The sequence below is a fragment of the Barbus barbus genome, assembly GCF_936440315.1.
Source record: "Barbus barbus genome assembly, chromosome: 16".
In the NCBI taxonomy this organism is placed as follows: Eukaryota; Metazoa; Chordata; class Actinopteri; order Cypriniformes; family Cyprinidae; genus Barbus; species Barbus barbus.
This window is the reverse complement of record NC_136744.1, coordinates 19,260,762-19,283,190: the sequence shown is the minus strand read 5'-3', so window position 1 is coordinate 19,283,190 and position 22,429 is coordinate 19,260,762. Positions and strand designations below refer to the sequence as shown.

General features: G+C 37.4%; 3 protein-coding genes across 5 annotated transcripts in view; 1 reads left to right on the top strand and 2 right to left on the bottom strand.

Annotated features, from left to right (window-relative positions):
* LOC306882790 (zinc finger CCHC domain-containing protein 24) overlaps nt 1-12,111 on the top strand; it is a 35,647-nt gene extending 23,536 nt beyond the window's left edge. Inside the window, exons 3-4 of the mRNA XM_079437678.1 lie at nt 5,789-5,953; nt 7,838-12,111. Of these exons, the coding sequence (XP_079293804.1) occupies nt 5,789-5,953; nt 7,838-7,951 (279 nt within the window). The 3' untranslated portion in view covers nt 7,952-12,111. The remainder of the gene's footprint in view (nt 1-5,788; nt 5,954-7,837) is intronic.
* On the bottom strand, nt 5,367-16,105 carry LOC306882792 (peptidyl-prolyl cis-trans isomerase A-like). 3 transcript variants are annotated; one of them, XM_079437680.1, is made up of 7 exons: nt 15,677-15,940; nt 15,341-15,371; nt 14,998-15,086; nt 14,750-14,846; nt 13,865-13,940; nt 13,659-13,790; nt 5,367-7,531 (listed from the first exon to the last, which is right to left on the bottom strand). In XM_079437680.1, exons 1-7 carry the CDS (start codon nt 15,815-15,817, stop codon nt 7,423-7,425), a joined length of 675 nt encoding a protein of 224 aa, XP_079293806.1. In that variant the 5' UTR covers nt 15,818-15,940; the 3' UTR covers nt 5,367-7,422. The 3 variants fall into 3 exon arrangements, with proteins under 3 accessions (XP_079293806.1, XP_079293807.1, XP_079293808.1); XM_079437681.1 differs by lacking the exon at nt 5,367-7,531 and having other exon boundaries at nt 12,750-13,790; nt 15,677-16,105; XM_079437682.1 differs by lacking the exons at nt 5,367-7,531; nt 13,659-13,790 and having other exon boundaries at nt 13,865-14,474.
* Nucleotides 16,106-17,860: 1,755 nt separating this feature from the next.
* Nucleotides 17,861-22,429, bottom strand: part of LOC306882786 (zinc finger MIZ domain-containing protein 1-like) — a 134,277-nt gene continuing 129,708 nt past the window's right edge. Inside the window, exons 23-24 of the mRNA XM_079437672.1 lie at nt 21,388-21,654; nt 17,861-20,780 (exon numbers count right to left, since the gene is read on the bottom strand). Coding sequence (XP_079293798.1) covers nt 20,673-20,780; nt 21,388-21,654 — 375 coding nt within the window. The 3' untranslated portion in view covers nt 17,861-20,672. The remainder of the gene's footprint in view (nt 20,781-21,387; nt 21,655-22,429) is intronic.

Here is a 22,429-nt window from a genome sequence, read left to right as displayed (position 1 = left end):
TTTATTTAAAATATTATTATTCATTGTTTATGTAATACAAAACGTGTTAAAAATGCTAAAAATGTATTCAATAATATTAAAGTTAATAAATGAGGTTAAAATATTGTTCATTGTTATTTGACACCTAATACACGAACTAATTTTTATAAATTGAACCATATTGCAAACTGTTACCCTTGACACTATTATAGTGCGGAGGTGTTAATGGCTAGTTCTTTGTGATTAGCAGCTTCCTTCCCTTTCTCTTTATGAACACAGATCCAGTATCAGCTACTTTAGACTCTCCAACGCCAATCATCAATAAAAAAACGCCAAGGCTGACCCCAAGTCAACTAAAGCTATAACTGTCAACATGAACTTTTCTTGCTTTCTAATTTCTCCCTAAATTCTGTCAGAGACTGTGCATGATTGGATTGTTTTTCCTAACACTGAGGCATTGTGAGCTGAGAGATTTATCATTTAACAGCACACCTGTTCCCTCTTGTCAGTCTCTGCGATGCTGTCCTTGCCTTTCGGGCGTAAAAAGAGACAGCTGCACCCACAAGAAAAGGACACGGAGAGACCCAAGAAAACACTAGCCTCATTTAGCCGCCCTAGTGGGGATTAATAAATAGCACCAGCATGCACCTGACTGGAATGCTTGCTCAAGTCCGGCCGTTTGCGGAGCACTCCGGAAATTGCACACAGACGCATGCAGCTGATGAGCTCGACACTATCATTCTTGTGTGTGGGACTCTGGGAAAGGCCATCTGCAGGCTCTGTCTTGGCCTTGGCTGAATCTCCTCATCCAGGCCAGACAGAGCTCCACTTGATCCGTTCTCACATTGTGATGCTAATGACCCAGAGCTCAGCAACACGCGTTGGTACATTCATGTCTGTTTACATGTACTAAGCATTGGGATGACACTTATTTATGTAAAGTATTTGGACACAAGTCACACTTAAAATAAACAATACAATCAAATAATGCAATGATTTCTAATTTCTAATTAAAGTTTAATTTTGTTTAAAATATTTAAAATAAATGTAATTTAATACAACTTACGTTTTAAGTGTGGCTTAAGTGTCCAAATATTTTGTGGTCTCTCTACATGTGTTTGTGTGCATGTATAGAGGAACATATTCTGTTCAGCAATTAACAGTGTTTATCGAGTTCAATGAGTTCATGCTTACTTAAATCAGACAGATTTTGGGATATTTCCAATAAGCATGAATTTGAATGTTTGTGGATGGCCAGCTATGCAGGTTTTATGATTAGCCAAAAATTATGCACAACTTTATTTTTTTTTGTACTGCATTTGTGAAGGCCAAAAAAAAGTGAAGACTAAAAAAAAGTGTTTGGATTTTTGTAGTCTCCTGTTGATTCTCTGCCCCAAGAGTTGACATGCATTTCCTTGCAAAACCAAACTTCAGCAGCCTGGGCCAAAGAAGTGTTTTTTTTTTTTCAATTACCTCCAAGAATTCTCTTAAACTGCATAGTCACCCTTCCAAGAATTCCTCCATCTTGCACACAGACAAATAACACAAATAACAGCTAAATGTGGTCAATTATTATTAAATTTGTGGCCTCTGTAGATCTGCCATTTCTCTCAAATAGATGGCAAGACCCTGTAACACCTCCATATTATGTTAAACTATTTTGCCTTTGCTGCCATTAGACAACGGCTTTATGCAGAAAATTCTTTGTAGAATTTTTTGAAAGATGTCATCAGGTGACTTTTAGATTTTGTATTATTTTTAAAATACATTCGACAACTGAAATACATCATATGTACATTTTCTGTCTGTTTATGTGTATTTACTTGCTTTAAAAAGTGGATTTAAGTGGGCTCATTTTTGAACTTGCCCTGACCAGACCCTTCATAACATTTCCCGCTCCTTTAAGTCTTATCTCTCTCCAAACACTGAATCCCTATCTCTCACTTTTCTCCTCTGGCACCCTTTTGTTAATCTATATAGTCTTAATTGAAAACAGAGGGCTGATCTGAAAAGGGACTTTTAGAGTTTCTCATGTTATACCAGTGTGGAACCCATCTGCTTCTGATTTCCTTCCCCCTTCAGTCCTGTAGTGTCTGATTGGAGGAACGTCTCCAGCTGTGATCGATGACTGCGTGCTGTGGTATTTGTCCTGTTGCGGGGTGATCGGCTCTGCTTCGAGGACAGCCAGATTCACCCCCCTCTTTCAGTCTCCATAGGGAACACAGCTGGAGGGATGGTGAGAGGAGACGCTCGATCTGATCTCTCTTCTCCAGAAGTGTTTACAGTCACTGGATACTTCGATCTCTTCGATGTCATAAGCATTCAGAAAGCTCAGAAATGTTCTGCTTAGTCCTCACAATGTGACCCCGCTGTCATTTAAGGCCGCTAGGATTAACGATGTGGGGGTCTTTGGAACAAGATTCACCTTACTGAGTGTTGACAGGCAGTAAATATTTTGTGTGTATGTGTTTAATTGCGAATGGCTGTTTTCATCTATTTTTGCTCCAAAAAATAACTTTAGAACTCCCTCAAACAGCTGGATGGTGAGGACCCTTTCTTCAAAAACCCTCTTAAAGCTAATGCATATTGCTTCTGAAGTAAACATTGACTTGCGGCAGGATGGGAGAGACATCAAACATCAGCTATTCATTTAGTATTGCTCTTATCGATTCCCTTTCCTGTCTTTAAGCTGTTTTCATTGGACAAACAGCCAGATTGATTTACACAAACCTGCTGTGTCCATTAAGCTCGGGTTGGGATAAAATGGTTACATTACTTCTAGAGCAATGCACTGGGTACAACTGTGTAAACACAAATCTGCAACACACATGCTTTGGTCAGGATGTGTTTAGACTGTGGCGTTTCTGACAACGCCATTAGTTTGTCATTTCCCTGGTGGTGACTGTAAGTAGAGCATATTCTCCATTGCCTTATTTCCGCTCAGATTGTTGCATTTGGAAAATAATGAGTGTTTTGTTTTGAGCAATTGCTTATATTGTGGGAGGAATATTCTCAGAGCTAAAACAATAGGATAATACATTTTGGGTTCTTGGGTTTGTGGATTTTTGATCAGGTGGTTAGTCCAAGCCTAATGTGTTTCAAATGAGCAACAAATAGTTTATTTTCTGTAATTTATTTAAAGAAAAAGTGCATCTTTTTTTATTTGTTCACTCATATTTAACAATACATTGTTTGTTTGTTCGGCTTTTATCCCCTTTCCATTCCGTCTGTAGAAAGCTTAGTTCCTCTCTATGAGCTACAGAATGTCTATATGTCAAATTCGCCAGGTTTCCTTCACACTGCCAGTGTAGCTCTATTGGTCTAAAATCTATTAAAAACACAACCAAAATAGGTCAGACTGCTGTAAACAGAATATCATGTGTGTCCTCTGGCACTTGCCCAGAGACCTCTGCAGTGCTGGATATATAGAGCCTTTTTCACAGAGTTCTGAATTCTTCAAAACTGCTGATCAAATCTCTCTCGTAAAGATGCCGTAACTTACGAGTGCCTATCCGGTCTTGTCCAGTTGCGATTCGAGGAGATCTGCTCACTATTTGCTTTGTGGTATAGTTTAGCATGCAAGGTGACCGAGGTTTATACAACCCTATATACTGTATAGACACCACTGGTCAAAATATTTTTTTCAATTTTTTTAGTCTCCTATGCTCACCAAGGATGGATTTGTTTGATCAAACATACAGTAAACACAGGAAAATTGTGAAATATTATTATAATAAAAAAAAAAAGTTTTCTATTTGAATATATTTTAAAATGTAATTTATTCCTGTGTTGGGAAAGCTGAATTTTCAGCAGCCATTACTCCAGTCTTCAGTGTCATGCGATGTGCAGTTTTGGTACTCAACTATATTATAGATAAAAATACAGTTATTTTTAATTGTAATAATATTTCCCAATATTACTCTTCTATGATATGAAGCTTTAACTCTATCCATTCATGAACTAATACTATTCTCAAAAACAGGGCATCTGGCACACACCTGAGTTTCAGACCATGGGGCAGTCCTTGACACCAAAATCAAACTCCATGTTGAGTTAATTACTCAATGTTTGAAGGAAACCAGTGATGGAAAGCAGTGGTTCTGACACTATCGCTGATTGTTTTGCCTGTTCTCCGATTCAGGACCTCACCCACACCAGACCGCCAGCATTACGATAGCACAGGAACTGGTACCATCACAGGGATGGCCTTGTGTCAGACTTTCTGTGAAGTTTGAAAGTATCGCCAAAACAACAGCCACAACCGTCATGCTTTCCAGCTGTTGTCGACAGTTTTGTTGACAGTGGTTGACTCATGGTGTTTAAGGTTGGGGAGGAGAGCCTTTTGCATGCAGTGTGTCAGTTGGCCAGTTGGCTCTGGGTAGATGGAAGCAGATGCTAATAAATGATATCACTTCTTTTTGCTCATATGGGACCTGGAACTTAATTTCCAAATCCTCTCACCAGTAAAGCAGCTTTAGGCCTCCCTATCCCCTTAACAGTGTGGAATAAACACTCCGGTAGCCAGTGATTTGCTATGCAAGATTACACACGGTTGGATGCATGGATTAACATCCTAAATCCTGTTTAGTGTCACAGCAATTTGGTAAAAATAATAGACACTAATGCAGTATGTGCTCATAATGCACTACTAGCCACTTTTCTGTTCTGTTTTAGGAGAGCTGAGTCAAAAAGGAAGCACAGGGTACATAATAATGTACACTCTATGACCAGAAAGCATACTGAGACCTCACCGCAATTATCTGTTGAGGTTTGAAGTCACTAAAATAATTAAAATCATTAGAATTCCCCATATACAGAGCTCTCAAATTTGTGTAGTGGTTTGGAGTTTGAGCTCTCTAGCAAAAGTCTGCCATACCACACATAGCATCTTGTTCAGTTTAGGAAGATGAAAAAAAAAAAAAAACAGTGTCACATTTCAAGTTAGCAACTCTCTTTAAGTATCAACATTAGATGTTTTGTGTGTGTGTGTGTGTTTTCGCAGCACAGCATAGAATCGGTTGTTTGTGACAGGGTTTTACAGATTCGAGTTAAGCATTTTAAGTGTGTTTGGTTCGGACAAACTTTGACCAAAATGATATTTGTGATGCTCAAGGGAAAAACGTAGTCTTTTCTTTTTGCTGTTATAGAGTCCTAGATATTGATGTCAGCATTGACTCACTTTGTTGAAACTACTCCCATTATATAATCCTTGTGAGAACATTTTCTGCTGTAAAGGGAAAAAAATAATTTTAGTAATTAGTCATTTCTCTTGCTCACTAAGTTTTCTACATGATTTTTTTTCCTTTTCTTGTATATTTGACAATTATGTTTCATGATTATTGTAGGTAAAAGGTCTCAAAACAAATATATCCAAATTTCCATTCTGTAAGTTTGCAATGTCCAAATTAACTTTTATTTTGAATTAAACAAAAAAAGTGCAGAATTTTAATATAAGCCATTTATCAGTTATTGGCCATAACATGAAAATAATTATCGGCTAATCAGAGTTTAATAAAAATGTCAAAGCTGTTTATTATCAAAACTGCATGATGATCGCCAGCTGTTACCATTCCAAAGAGAAACAACAACGTATTGTCTTTTTCTCAATAACATCAAAGATTGTGTGCAATGCTTTACTTATTTGCATGAAATTTGGTCAGTCACAAATTTATACAAATTTTCCACAATCCACAGAAGCTTCAAATTGCTTCGGAGTTGCACTAAGAACTGTTTCAGCTGATCGGAAGAATGATGATTTTCTGAGCTAAACTCTCATTAATCAGACTCTGTCTCTGACATGTCCTCTCAGGCAAGACCCAAAGGTGAAGGACTGACTCCATACCAAGGCAAGAAGAGGTGCTTTGGTGAATACAAGTGCCCTAAGTGCAAGAGGAAGTGGATGAGTGGGAACTCCTGGGCCAACATGGGACAGGAATGCATCAAATGCCATATCAATGTTTATCCTCATAAACAGGTACAGTATCCATCTTTTAACAGCTCAGATAATCTAACACTGTATTGCTAAAATACTACATGCAAGTTTTTCTAATCTGTCAGTTAACCGAGTAAGCACATACGATGGAATCTTCCAAGAAGTTCTTATAGCTGGGGCCCAGCAGGTACCCTTGAAACCTGAGACACAAACTCAAGGCATCCGTCTAACCCAAATACCCCTTGAACTCAAGAAGGAGTCATTTTTCAGGAAGTCAATGAACACTGAACTCATCTACACTGTAAAAAGTGGCAACCTACAAATGTTATCTAAAAAAGCTGCATTTGTGTTGATATTAAATGTTTTTGACCTGAATAAAGTCTATTTGTTCGGATATTTCCACATGAAACACATTTTTAGGTTATTTTGTATTATACACAATATGGCAAAAGTTAAAGCATTAATGTTATTATTCTTAAATGATGTCTGTAGACTTGTTGGTTAACCTTGTTTTTAAAGAAGCGCTACACGGTTCTAGGCAGGTCAGCATGCAAATAGCTCTTGGGAGGGAAGCATTCACTGCAATTACCTTCACTACAAGTAGTTTTGCATTCACATGCATTAGCAGCCGTCGTACCGCAGGAACCAGCTGTTGAGAAGCCCAACTCTTCCACAGGACAGAGTATTATGGCTAATTCCCTTCTGACAAGCAAATTCTTTAGCTTTTCAGTCTCACCTACTTAACATGTTTCCTGCAGTAAGCGTGTGAGATGTGCAGCACACTGCAATATATATCAAAAAGCTTTTAAGGGTTTGCAGCTGGCCTTCTTTCCCTGTAACTTAAGCAAACATGAAAATTTCAGTTTTTATTGTTCTCTCACAATGGAAATCATTCTTCCAAGTCATGCAGTATGGAAATTGCTCAATACTCCAGATTGTATGCCGTAAAGTATTTTATATCTCCAGCCGTTCCCGATGGACGATTAAGTGAATGTATCTGAGTAGTGCCAATACCACACTGCTGCATAAAATAGCCAGAATGTGCTCGAGAAGCAGGCGTCCAGAGATCCCTGCTTTTATCATTCTCATATTTAACGACATGCACAGGGAACACGGCTGACATCTTTACAGTATGACAACAGACATGGAGCAGAGGTATTATATAAAGTCCTCCCATGCTTCCTGGGTTTTTTGGTTTTGGCAGGAATTCGTTCTGCTTATTAAGAGCATCAGGCTGCAGTTGCCAAATTATTAATTCACAGAGGTATTAGACATTTCCTCTCATTATCATTCACAAAAGCCTTTGGCTCACAAGCAAACACTCCCTCGGGTTACCTCCCAATGGCCCATCGTAACCTGGTTTTCCGTAATTCACGGAGCGCAACTGAGACGTACAGGAAAGAATAACAAGATTGTAAAACGATCTTCCAAAAGCAATGGGTGGGAAAACAAACAATTGCAAAAGTATTATTTGTGATCAACAGCCAAAAAGATTTGACTCGTGCACATTCTCAGTGTCTTTTGCGTCGCGTCCAAGATGAAGAGTCTTCCCTCCCTGGTTGTCGTCTTGAGCGATGGAATCCTGTAGGCACCTCTTGTATATTAATCGCTGCAAAATTACTGAGGGGAAAAAAATTAAATTAAGTTTTAATAACAAAACATGTACTTCTGGCAGCAATTGCAAACACAACAAGGATGCCTTGATTCTTGATAGCCGTCCTAAACAAATTTCTGACACACCCCTGCGGTTGGTCCATTGTGGTTTGAGACTTGGACCTACGCGATCCTGATACTTTGTCTCCAAAACCATATCTCCAAAGAGTCTAGCCAAACGCAAAAAGAAATCTCCAGTTTCAACCTGACTGATGTTGTGGACAGAAGTACACATGCACTCAAAGTGTGATTCACATGTTCTGCTCCTCTCAGCGTCCTTTAGAGAAACCCGACGGCCTGGACGTTTCCGACCAGAGCAAGGAACACCCGCAGCATCTGTGCGAGAAGTGCAAAGTCCTGGGCTACTACTGCCGCCGCGTGCAATAAGGAGGATCCTGAAGTCGTCTCCACCCTTCCAACGCTTCGCCTACCAAGCGCTCCAAGAAAAAGTGCCAAAATATAAATGTAAATATCTCTAACGCTAGTAACGGCTTTGTGTATCAGCAGCATGCGACGCATTTATTGTGTATAATGGACAATTGAATATGTTTGGGACAGTATTTCTATCCGTACGGGACGCAGTGGATTACCTCACCATTGCGTCCCCTGATTGTGTGTTTACAGACTCTCCCTTCATTCTCCCTGCCAAGTGAACTATGTGGATGTGCCGAGCACTAAAGGTGTCGCGTTAGTTTACTCAAACAAGGGCCCAGTGTGCCTTTGCAGATTTCTTGGGTCAATAGCACATCATATTAACTGTGAATTAACAGAGGGACAATGGACTTTCCATCCCTAGCTTTTGTGTCACATATTTATTTATGTTTGTGTATCGTTTCGTAGTGCAATTGAATCAACTAAACTGGGATAATTTCATCTGTGTTTATACCTGGACAGGTATTGTCTAACCCCACCTCTTGCCATTAGAAACTACTGTAGAATAGAACTTTCTAATGCTTCGGATTAGCGCGTCAGGTAGTTTATATCTTTCACATACATGTATGAATTGCCAAATGCGAGATGATTTTTTCAAGTTGGTTAAATGCAGCCCTGGAGGCATCTGATTCGCGTTGTTGGCAACTATGCAAAACCATTGCAGCTTATGCAGAGTCATCAGTTCCTTACATTGTTGCGCAGTCGAATGAAGTGTGTGGATGATCGAAACAAAGCCATGGCTAGCTGACCGTCACCGTCCTTTGAAATGTGATTACGTATGTTGTCAATTGTTGCCAGAGAACTGCTTCAAACGTCTTAGAAACCCATTTAAAGCTGAAGTGTTTTGGTACAGGGGTCAAAATGTGAGCTTTTCAGTCAATGTGCTAACATTTAAAAACATAACGCCGGCTCTTCGCTGAGATATTTGCCTCAGGATAAAGAGTGTTTGAATGACACATCTCAGATGAAATAGTGTGCATCTGTCTTATATAAACACCGCTCTCGAAAAAGTCATGAACCTATTAATTTCAATATTATGCAACACGTTTATTTTTAAATTCAAATTGAGTCATTCACATCCTCCACTCTTGAAAATAAAGGCTACAAAAGGGTTTTCCCCCCACAGCAATGTCACAGAAGAAGAACAGTTTTTAAAAGAACCATTTTTTATTTTTAAGAACCTTTTGTGCAATGGAAAGATTCTAGGGATGTTTAATGGAACCATGGATGCATAAAGCACCTTTATTTTTAAGAATGTTGAATTTGACCCTTGCACTAAAATATGTTTAATTAAAGAAATTCTCCGCTGTTTACACAATCATTCTGATCATATCTCAGAATGAAATGCTTAATTTTTAACGTTTTTATTGCCTGACCCCACGTGCATGTTTATGTATTGGCTACAAACTTACCTGATGAATTACACCCTCTTTAAACTGTGATTTTGGGAAGCATTTTCTATTTGAGTGGACGAATATATGGTTGTAAAGGGAAAAGAAGGGCAAAGTAAGTAATGCTAAAGAGTTTTTTTGAGATGTAACGAGAAAACACTTTGGATACATTTGATTGATCAGAAGACATTTGGAGAGAGACGTTTGATTGAGAGCATTATGATGGGAGGGTGTTAATATTTGGATGGAAGTAAGTGTGTACAGGATCTCATCTATGTGCCTTTACCTCTTGTTATGGCTCACACAAAGTACTAATTGATCATATTTGAGTGTGGCCCAGAATTTATTGTGAACAATGGAAGTCGTAGACGGATATTGTGAGAATTGTTTCATCGTGTTGTTAATCCTAGATGTACATATAAAGTTAAATGCATTTACATGGTAAATACAGTGTGTATAATTGTTTACTTATCGTTGGAGTCCACGTATTTTCGGTTGAATATTAGTTATGTTTCATTTATTGGGATAAACTCAGATGAAGATATGAATCTTGTCTGAAGGGAACGTCTAGTGCCTTAGTTTGGTTATGAAAATCAGGATTTTTGCCAAGGAATGTCATTTATGATGCTGAGGAATTAAAGGAGCCGATTAGATGTCTGAAAATGTAAACCAGCTAATTTTACTTTAGCTGAAAAAATGGGTTTGAGTTTCTGATGGGAAATTCAAGAAGTATAAACTGCCAGGGAGTCAATCATTAGATCACTGTTAAATAAAAACAAGGCTGTTTCTGCAAGTCGCTGCTTTGTTCTTTGGACGTCATCATTGTTTCTGAGACCCTTTATTTCTTGGTAACTGTCTTTCTGGTGTTGCTAATGGCTTCGCTGTGCGCACATTCTTACATGCCAAGGCTTACTTCAGGCCTCATTTAGGCTGGAATGAGTTACTCTGCTTTCTGATAAACACCGTAATGAATGGCGTAATGAAAATGAGCAGTGAAATAAACGATTACTGCGGATTCATCATTATCATTGCTGATCACCCATAGGTAGAAGTCTACACATAATGATTTCCTTGCATCTTTGGGATCAATTCAATTTATTGTCAGGTCTGTACACTTTAACAGATGACCCAATGCACCACTAGATTGAGGCCTCATTATTAAATGTGCTTTATTATTGCAAAATAGTTGCATTGCACTATAAACGTGACTAAAATGATTGAAGGCATATTTACGTAAATGAGCTTCCCCTGATTTCTGCTATATTGAATGAAAGACAGAGCTTGTGGTATTGACAGTGTACATGCATTTAAAACTATACAAAGTGCTTTTTGCGCATGTGTTTTTTTGTCTTGAAATACATATACTTGACTTTTATAACTCACTTTCAGTATAAACGTATTTTCTATTAAAGGTATGTGTATTTTGGAAACAATATAGATAATGAAGATTTTGGAGCAATTTGACATCCAGACAAGATTTTGTTGTTTTCCCTTACAAAGATACTAGTATGTGTTTTGTGTATATATTCGATTACCATCATTATCAACTTAGCTATTGCAAAATGTTATGATGCAATATTAAAACTTTGTATGTGAAAAAGGGCAAAATGCTGAGATGCAAAAGAGCTGGGAGTTTTTTTTTCCCTTTGTTTTACAATAATCTTTGGTTATAGCCTACAGAAATATTTATGGAAGGATTTTGTTCTTTTTTTAACAATTCAATTATTTTTTTGTATAAAATATGCAACAGAAACTACTCTATGAAGAAAATATTGATGACTACATAGAATATTATTCAAAAGTTGGTACATAATTATTATGCCCTTGCAAGCCATTTTATTTGTGTTTTGTAATTCTAGATGTTATCGGTATATAGTATCCTTACCTGTTACAAGCAGTGCTTCAACGTTGTTTAGAATCTTTGCGTGTCTTGCTATACAGCATGAATGTTTTGATTTGCATTTATAGGAAACCTATAACACTCGTTCTAACATCACAAACAGCTGTTTTTCACATAACAGAGACTGACTCACACACTGTAATTCGTAGGGCCTTTTTACTGAGGTGTTTTATAGATGCAAAACAGTGGCAAAAAAACGTGACTAACTCCAGTCATTGACCATAACACTGAATTGCATGTACAAACCTTTTACATGGTCGAAATGTTTGTGAATCAGGCCCATACTGTATGAAACCGTGAGCTATAGTTAGCCGTCTCCAGTTAATGCCAAGTCCAGGAATGATGTCGAAATATTTTTCTTTGTATGTAAAAATTGGAAAAAAATCTAAAACTATTTTTCAAACAAGTGTGTGGGACTGAAGTTTGCATGTGCATGTTTTTTTAAATGATTCAAGATTTATCATTTGTGAAATGCATTCTTATTTAATATTAATACATGTTTAATTCTTGCCAAGATAGCTTTTGTAGAATACACCTCTAATTGTTATTAATAAATGCCTATTCACTCCTAGGATTTCCAGTACCATTAATAGATTTACTGAATGTGCTGATTTAACACTCATGTTTGTAATGTCTGTAAAATATTTATCATCATATTGGAGTGGACCGAGCAACAGAAAGTGTTGATGAGAGAATGTGGGACGAGATGAAATCTGTTGCTCTGCGTCCATGAAACGGCATTCCGATATGTGCCTTATTTGTTAGTTAGGAAAACTGAAGACTGTGCTTTTAGAAGTTTGTTCGATTAAAACATTGACTAAGTGAATCATGTCTCCGTTTCATTTTTTTTCCTTATAGCACACAATGATATATATGTCTGTTCAATCTGTGCCAAATATACGTACAGCCTGTTTTTGGATTTCAACATGTTCTTTGGCCCGTGTCTTGGTGTTGGGAAATTGTGTGCATTTTAAATCAGTCACGCTGAAGGCGGTATGGACTGATTCATTATTTAGATATGGTCCTTGGGAACGATGCTTGTTTAATTGAAAACCTTAGTCTGAAGCCTTGGGGAACAGTTGTCATTCTGACATCACATTAATTTACTGTTGAATAGGCCCGAAGAGCGTTTCTTTCAGTTCAGCGATCACCTGGTCTTCGAAACAGCACAGGTTTGAAGACACAGATGTGTATTTTTTTTTTAACTCGACCTAATTACTTGTAATGATTGTAAACACATGAGCGCTGTATGTGAACGTCAGGACTTGGCGTTGACGCTGGCTTTACTCTCGAAGCCAACTTTAAGTAATTGGTCAACACATTCCAAATCCCTTAAACTTCACTAGAGGGTGGAGGCCCAAATTATATCAAGTTTGTTGCAACAATGTAGACTTAAACAGAGCGAGAATGAGAATGTCTCTATAGCAACATTGCAATCGGAGAAGTCAAACAAACCAGTTCTGAGTTCAGACCCCATATGGTTTCATTTAGGAAAGAGCACTGTTTTCCACAAAGGTTCATAATTTACTTTCATAAGGCATTACTGTGATAAGCTACACCTACACACCGTCTAAAACGGACTGCTCATTTTCTTTTCAGGGTATGAGAATGTCAGCTGGCTGCAGTTATAATGGAACACATCTGACAAACTCGTATTCCCAACTGTCACCACAACTATTGTATGAACATGTTCAGAAGACTCTTGCTGAAAGTTTAACGTTGGAGGTGGAGAATCTTCATAGCCAAACAGGATGTCATATCCTGCTTTAGGGGGACAGGAAATCTTGTCGCTGGATAGAGTCTAAAAAAAGGTTTGGAATCATTCTCAGGAAGATTTAAAAAGCACGCCACACAACCAGATATACTGCTGCAGTTGTAGCCGGCCCTCATCTGGAAAACAGCCTAGAGTCATTAAAAAAAAAAAAAAAAAAAAAGGGCACAGGATGCAAATATCCTGGAAGAAATTCCATATGTCAAAACCAGTTTTGTGTGTAATTTATTTATTTAAAAAACCTCCTGGGGTTTCTCTGGCATAGTTCTTAGAAAGGTAAACAATCTCCGTATAGCTTTTATCCTAATTTCAAAACCAAAAAACAGTATAAATTTCCATGTGGCCCATGGCATTTGACCCATAAGCAAGATTTGTTGTGTAGGGGTAAGTAATCACCATACTTACAGAGTCATTTGCTTACTTAGTAAGCATAAAACACCGTAATGGATCCATAGACCGACACATTAAAATGACAATAGGTACTTGGGTAACAAATGTAAAAAAAAAAAAAAGAATATAATTTACTTTAAATTGCATGCATAAGCAGTTTGGTTGTGAAAACATTTGATCACACTGAAATTAATGCACATCCTTGGTTACTTGAGTTCTCCAGAGTCTGTGATGACGATCTTCTTTACAGTTCCTCCACCATGTAGGCCGCAGGACTCCATTACAGAGACCGTCTCCATTCCCTCCTTTACCTGCCCGAAAACAACGTGCTTGCCATCAAGCCTGAAAGAGAACGACAGGAACATCAACACTTGGGATGAGTAACAATTAAACCAAAAACCTTTCCACCATCATACCATTCTGGTTTTGCAGTGCAGATGAAAAACTGGGATCCATTTGTGTTTGGCCCAGAGTTTGCCATTGACAGAACACCTGCAAGAGAGAGACAGCGAGAAAATCAGACCACCTCCTGAGTTACTGCATGCTTTTTATAGGCAAATTTGACACTTTGAATTATTTCATGATATAGAGATTCAGGGAAAATCTAACAAACAATAGTTCCACAATAACAACCAGAGAATACAAAAATATGAGTTTGAAAAGCAGAAGGGGGTACTGGATGAAAGACAACATCTGGGTTGGGTAAGTTATGGCTCTCTACTACAATTACATCCAGGCATGTATTACACAACCCAGTGCTATTTGCCCATATTAATCTATCAAGAGGGTTTGCTGGTGTAGGATCCCCCTGGCACCAAAAATGCACTAGGATAGGCCGACTTTGACTTGCTTAGAAAGTAGGTCATTTGTTTGAAGATTACAAAAGGGATTTCTGCAACTGAGGGAGCCTTACTACCACCTTGTGGCTGTAAACAGATGCACATGCAGCTTTTGCACATTTCCTCAGGCTTGTAATGATGAAATTGAGCTGAATCAGATCCCAGAGGAACTGAGTAGATACCATGCCTAGACACATGCAGAAAGGTACTATGGATTTTCACAGAATTGGATTGTCCTCCACTGACAAATTGCATTATTAAATATTTTTGAATAAATTATGTTGTCAGCTACCAACGTGACTAGAACTATAAACTCTGTTATTGCTAACAGTAACATTTCGTTTATAACCTTTTACAGATTCTTAAAAAATTGTATGCATCATCCCATGTGTAGTCAAAAGATGTACTCTATTTTTGTGTCAGTTCATGGTAAATATGGTACAGTAACAGTAGTGACATCACCTGGTCCAGCGTGTTTCAGCTTGAAATTCTCATCTTTAAATTTCTTTCCATAAATAGATTTTCCACCAGTGCCATTATGATTAGTGAAATCTCCACCCTGTCAGAAAAACGTCAATCATTAGATGTCCTTAGGACCAAAACACATAACTCATAACCAATAAATACAACTGAAGAGACAAAATGGCATTTTACATAATAAATAATAGTAATGTTAAAGGGCACAATGAACAGCAGCACTACTTCTTTACCTGACACATGAATTTAGGGATGATTCTGTGGAATACTGAGCCCTTATATCCAAAGCCATGCTCTCCAGTACAAAGGGCCCGGAAATTTGCTGAAAGACAAGAACCAATACGAGAAGTGCACTGTATAAAACTATGAAATTTATATAGATTTTTTAAATAATGTATTGCACATTATAATGTGTATTATATACTAGATCTAAAATTAACTGTACATTGTATATTTGATTGCACATTTTAATTTGTCTGTAATTTGTGCAAGGCCATATAAATATTATTAGATTAATGTTATAGATTATATATATTTTAAATTAATTATTTTTTTATGAATCCGATATTTGCTTACCAGCTGTTTTGGGTACAACGTCAGCATAAAGCTGCAAATAAAGTACAAAAAAACGGTCTTTAGAATATTAATATTTAATAATAATAATAATAATACTTCCTGAACACGATAATAATAATTATCGTTATTGTTTATGAAGTATTATTATATTATGAACAATGATAGATATTACTATTAAAGAATTGCCATATTTACAACAAAAACATGAATCACTCAAGTTAGTTTCAGTCATTGGATGGATGGTTTCTATTTCCTCGCTCTTTTCATTGTAACAGTCTCTGATTGAAACATTTTTGTTACATTACAAATAACTGAGGATCAGCTTAAATGACTTGCCTCAATAATAATTCTTCCAATGAACTCGCCGTCAGCTGCAATCTCCATAAAGACAACAGGGTTCTTCACCGGTCCTGAAACCAGTCTGTTCGCAGCGATTGCGACAGAGCAATATTTCATACGATTTTTCATCTGTAACATTCTTGCTGTTTTGTTGAAAACCCATCAACGAATACATATAAGAATCAGCACTCAAAGGTTATAACTGGCGTAGGCCTACAGTCAGCACGTGACATGTTCTTCTATGGTCAAGGAAAGAGAGTCAAGAGCGTCGAGTTAAAATCAACAGCGACGCCACGTGGTCTGATCAGTCGAAACAATTCATATGGATTCGGTTTAATCAGTTCAATTACTTTTTAAGCTTCTCGGGATCATCGATATTCAAATAAAAAACGTCCACGCTATTGTCACGTGATATAAGTTTTCTCCAGCCTGACTTTGGCTATTCATTCTTGAGACATGGGACAAAACATGTCCAGCAATTGTAACTGCTATTAGGTTTAAAAAATATTTTCAGTTGTAAATGTTATGGGGATTAATAATAGAATGTGTTTAACACAATTATCCCCTTCAATTTAATTTGATCATTATTATGTGAAATCTATGACACTTATTGTCTTCTCACTACATCTAAAACAGTGTGTCCACAGAGAAGGGTCCAATCATTCAAATGCTATTAAATGGATACATATGTTTTTTAATGATGGTTGTTTTTCGGTGACATGCATGTTTCATAAGGTTTCAAAGTTGTGTCCCCACTTTTTGTCAACACCGTCAGACATTTAATAAAATGTAATAAAATCAGGGACTATCAGGGGCAGCTGTTACTCTAAAGGACCCTCTTGCCACAATCCTCCTCTGCAGAGACTCGTTTTAAACAGTCCAGCAAGGTTTATAATTTTAGAATATTTTAAATCCTAATGTTAATATTTCCTGGTCACAACCATGATATGTCAACACCATCTTCCAATTTCTGAGAAAATTATTTGAAATATTTTGATCATTTTATTCTCCTGAAGTAGGTGCCATTAGCATCACCAGAAAAAAATAAATAAAATGGCTACTACATTAAGTCCATTTGTTTTGTGAAAGAAATGCCAAATTTGTCAACACCATAAGATTTTGTGTTCCAAAAATACTTAAATGTGACTCCTGAATAAAAGCTTTATGAACAATAACATACTCACTGTTTGTTTTAATACAGTAATGTATTTGACAGTTAAAATGATTACAAATTCAGGTTTTCGTCACCTCCATCAGATGAATATTTTGATATTTCATTATGATATTTATTTGATATTTGTTGTGGAATTGTTGGTCATGTGAAAGTGTAATCTGCTATCACGAGAATGTGTTTTGAAATGTTAAAAACATCTTGAATGCTGTTAAAGATAAAGTTGAAATTCTATTATACAGTCCAAGGTAAAAAGCACATTTTGTTTAAAAAAGAGAAAAGTTGCATCAAAGCATAGCTCAGTACATAAGATACATAAATGTAGGTTATTTGTCCGAGTACAAAGTTTTTTTTTTTTTTTAATTTTGCACCCTGTTTTGTCCCCCTTCTCAAGAATGACTAATGCCATATCTTCAAACTGGACTGTTTAAGGCGTCTTCTGACCAACTGAAAGAGCCCCTTTCGTTCACATGAGGAGAGAAAAGGGTTCAGAAATGTATGAAATAATGACTGATAATAATAGATAAACAAACTCTATTTTTCTACAGCGAGGCATTCGCAACAGTCAACAAAATAGATAAATAAATAAATGTAATTTGTGGGGAAAACACTACCCTTTCTGGAGTCTTGGATTAATAATATTTATAGGCTAAGGTTTGTTTTGGTCTTGGACGAGTCTGCGTTTTCACCGGTGAGTGAGTCAGTTGAGATAATAATTAGCCTAAAAGAATCGCTCACCTGTAATCTGTAAAAATGCCTCTGAACAAGTCTTTTTTTAGTGAGTTGATTCAAAAGATTCGAGTAGCCTAACTCAGATGAAACCCCCCACTGTGTTATCCCCCATGCGCTCCCTTGAGAAAGCCTTTTTTACACAGAAAACATTTGCCTCCCATTTCTGCTTTGCTCTTTGTGGTTGTTTTCTTGCAGTAAAGCCTGTGGTTTTTCACAGCAGATTCTCACAGCTACGCATGCACACCAAATGAAACATCAGAAACGCTGGAAGGTTGTTTCATCTGAATACATATTTATTAGATAAATATTAGGATGTCACAGCATCTAACTACATACAGTTTTGCAAGACTAAAAATCACAATTAGTTTTTTGTTTTGTTTTTTTCTTCTGACCAGTTTAGAATATGAAATGATTGTACAACAGAATGTACAAGCAAAGACAACTGCAACATTTGGTGCCAATCACCTCAGATTGTACCTCATATTTGTTTTTAATTTTCCTGATCATGATATCAAAATTGTACAAACTCTGGATTTTGGTTACAATCTTTTGGAACCGCTCCTGGCCCCGTGTCCCTATTGTCCAAATTATTTCCCCAGGATTTTCTTCATTATCTTCTGTAGCACCTTATTAAGTACACAAGAAATGGAGCAATACATAGAAGCTAAATATTACACAAATGTAAAACAAATGTGTCTCTTTTTATCCCTTCCCCAAATTCCTCAGTCATGTGGGATGAATATTTTACAAAAGTGAACAAATGCTTAGAGGTTCCACAGACGCTAACAAACACAGATTCATTTTACCCAATTTAGATTCTGATGGGAGGATGCAAGCTTTACAAATTCTAAATACACAATGCACATTCCCCTGGGGAAAATGAATACATTTCTGTTAACGTGTCTCTATTTATCATTTACATATGTACATGCATCCCTAATGTGCCCCTTTCCCCTTTTTCCTTCGACCCTTACCTGTGGCTGAGTAGTGAACACACCGTCTATTTCATTCAAACCTTTCTGTTCCTGCCTCTTCAGCGACTGTACATCGATAGTACGTGACAGCTCAGAGCCGACAACTTTAGGAGTCTTTAAGTTCAGTTTATGCCTATTTGTGTCTACAAAGTGGGAACGAATATGTGGCAGTGCATCTTTGAAAAAGGATATACAAGTGAACTACAGACAAACGCTATAGAACTTGAACCCACGTTTTCCTGTTGGAGTTCTAAGTATTTAAATTGTCAACGACAAACATCATTTTTGTACAAATCATAAAAAAATAACTTAAAATGGAAACATGTTTCAACGGTGATATTTCATCCAACAAAACACATCCCAAACAGTATTCAACTGTACAGATGTCAGCCTTCTTCATCAGTCTTTGAGCAACATCAGTATCATGGAAATATCATTACAATTATCATAAATACTGACTATTTTCAAGCGGGCCATTTTGATTTAAAAACAAAAACAAAAAAATCTTTAAGAAAATCCATCCATCCACATGGACGTTGTTTACCTTCACTGAGCTGCTGAGATAAAAGACAGAATTTTTACTGAAATGTACATTTTCTGTAAGAACTGAATGCATCGGTGGGTATTGAGATAATATATAGCTTCATTATATAATTGAATTAAAAAGTAAAAATCTATAAATATAGAACATATTCTAACACTTTTTTCATTGTTTGCTGTGTAATTACTATGATATTACTTGTAAACAAATTGTTAAAAGTGAAACATACATTTGATTAAATTCTATGGGTAACAATTTAAAAATGGGCTTGTCAAAATAGGTCTGGGCCACCTTCTCAAATCAGGGTGCATAACTTTGGTAATTCATGGACATCTTGTACATATTTTTGTACGATTGTAACAACAGAAAAAAAAAATAATTACCATTATATGATCAATATATTGTGCATTATAAAATAAAACTTTAACACAACAGTTTATGAATAAAAGGCTGAATTAAAACGGTAAAGAAACAGTATCACTAAAATAAGGGGCGATTGGCAACAGTGAATGTTTCAACATTGTATGCAGTTTGTCAGAAGAGGGGTACAAACATCAAGGGCCTAAGACAACCAAGCCTCATGCATGAAGAGAACTCACAGAGAAGACAGATGACACAAGACTGACTTCCCTTTAAATGTGAATTGCTTTCTTCTTGCTCTGTGACCGCTAGTGTGGAGAATCCACAGGACGTTGCGGGAGGAGGAGGAACAGTCTGTCGGAAGATACACAATATTATGGGTACAGTGCTGAAATGTTTGCAATTCTGTCTCGAGAAGGAAAAGAATGCATGGCGTGATGCCCTCTAGCATTTGTTTAGAACATGATGCATATGTCTGAAGGTGCTGGACATATGAATCACATTACAAAATGAGGTGCAAAGCTGCGCGGTGTACTAGAACGGAACACATTCTCGTGTCCTGTGGCGTGAGAGTTTGGGAGTGTTTGGAGGACTTTCGCAAAACTCCCATCATTAGTCTCTGGGATGGGAGGGTTAGATCATTCTGGTGATTCCGAGATGAGCTTTTTTCCCTTTTGTTGTCTCCCTTACAGGCTTCCAGGTGCAGTTTTACGCATTCTCTTGTGCTTTTTCGAGGGAGATGGACAGACAAACAGTGTGGACATCCAGCAGACGAGGACTTGGGAAGCCGTGGTGGTAGAGCTTGGAAGAACAAACCTTCAAGAGATGCGGACACACGTAGGCCGGTACAGGAAGAGATATATATATATTCGATTCAGGTCTTCTTTTCACAAAAGGAAAAAAATCTGAATTAAAAATGCTACAATACTTTCCTAGTGAGCACACACACAGTTCTGTGTGACGTATTCATATGAACTGATTATAGCTGCACATGTATTTCCATTAGTATTGAAAGATATCACTTTAGTGCCAACCAACATGGCTGCCATATATGTGTGGAAAAGGTTGCTTGTAAAAGAGTGAGATATTTACATGAGGAAGAGGCAAAAGGATGGCTGTTTCCTGTTTGCAAAGTACAGAGTCAGTCTTCAGGTGCCTCTCGATTCCTGACAGCCAAACAAATTAGGGCCTCTCCAAAAGGCCGACCGAAGGAAGTCAGTTGTTCTCAAAAAGGGAAAGCAGATCGTCATTGCTGCTGCTTGGGAGGTCAGGAGGGTCTAAGTACGACAGCAACTCGTCTGGGTTCGCCAGTTCTGGCAGAAGCTAAGAAGAGTGAGAGACAGACACATTTATGTTACAATCTTGAAAATGACCTTAAAGAACCTTAAAAATACTGGGAATATACACAGAAATATACTGGGTTCAATACATGTTAAGCTCAAATGACAGTATTTGTAGCATAACATAAGAAAAACTTGATTCAAAAACTTGATTCAACCCTTGCAAAGAGTAAAAAAAACAAACTTATCAAGGTTATAATGAGGCTCTGAGAATAGAAATGAACTGGGACAATTTTTGGCTAGTAATTAAGCTAATAATTTTATTAAAGGTAAATTAAATTTGTCAAAAGTAGCGTTATTTGAGTATTATTTAAGCTGTAAAGCTGTTTAATAAATCATTTAGAGGTTTATAATAATCTTTTAGGGTTTATGGCATTAAGTTGTCAAGACGTTCTAAAATTGGATGTGTCAAATGATTGAGCTTAATTTGTACTGAATCCAGAATATTTCTTAAATTAGAGCTTTTTAGAATGATCAGAGCTTTGGACCATAAGGAAAGCGTGAGGCTCACGTGACTCTGTGAGAAATGTAAGTAGCACATGACTCTAGAAATAAAAGAAGCCCATACAACCATCAGTGTGGATACTCACATCCAGAGAAGGCTCGGGCATGTCTGCAGGTCCCTGGCCACCTGCCTGCCCATCCGCGGCGGGGTTGAAGGCCATGTCGGCATGTGGGTGAGTGTTTTGGCCTGGCTGCTGGGGGTGCTGGGGGGGAGGGGGCTGGCGTGAGGGCTGGGAGGATGGGTGACCACTGTGATGCAATGGCTGAGCTGATTGGCTGTTGGGGTGAGGGGATGCGTGCATGCCTGGCTGCATGGAAGCATGGGATTGATCAGCGCTCACGGGATGGGGCATCTGCGGAGGGAGGAGAGAGGAGAGAGGAGAGAGGAGCGATGAGTCTATCTGCATAAAGTGGAGCACTCTGACTGAGACAGCTCTAGTGGCAACCATAGACAGACAGAGAGCAAGACAGGTGCCATGCCGATGATTCCAGAGCACATACGACTTCATGAAACTAAGATGATTTGCAAAACAATATATTTGACAAATTCGACAATACGCATAACCGAAGTATACTTTGGTTTTAATACTAAGAGGAAAATAGTTCATTTGCATACTTTTTGAAATCAACACATAAAAACAGACACCTGTAGATTTATTAGTAAGAAGATCATTGCTCACAGCTGGTATAAAACTTTTATTTTGAAACACCTCATGTTAGTATCAAAAGTAATAATGTTACTGGCAATACTGAACTGGCAAACCAGCAGGCAAAGTCTGACAGTAATTTTCACAAGCTATTTTTATAGAGATGCATACGTGCTTTGATAGCTGTAGCGGTGAGGCTTTAAAAGGGATGAATTAGGGACCAAACCTCTCAGACAAAGTTTACCATGCTGATAGCATTAAAAATTTCTCTTTGGGAAGTTACAGATTCATCCCTTATTAAGATATTTTAATGAAACCTGAAAGTCAAATAGAAGTGCAGGAAACCAAAAGGATCCAAAAAGGTTATAAAGGCTTTATAAAAAGCAATCCATTATGAATTGAGCGGTTTAAACCAAGTCCTGTTAACAGGTATGATAACTTTATATAAACAGATTTCATTTTTATTTTATTTACATTTAAA

Bases quoted from the DNA above. Each gene is read 5' to 3' on its own strand.
- LOC306882792 (XM_079437680.1), bottom strand. From the start codon at position 15,817: ATGTTACAGATGAAAAATCGTATGAAATATTGCTCTGTCGCAATCGCT. The intron at 15,087-15,340 runs GTAAGCAAATAT...CTTGTCTTTCAG, and splicing joins CGTTGTACCCAAAACAGCTG to CAAATTTCCGGGCCCTTTGT. The intron at 7,532-13,658 runs GTAACCAAGGAT...TTTTCCCCTCAG, and splicing joins ACAGACTCTGGAGAACTCAA to TAATTTTGCAGCGATTAATA.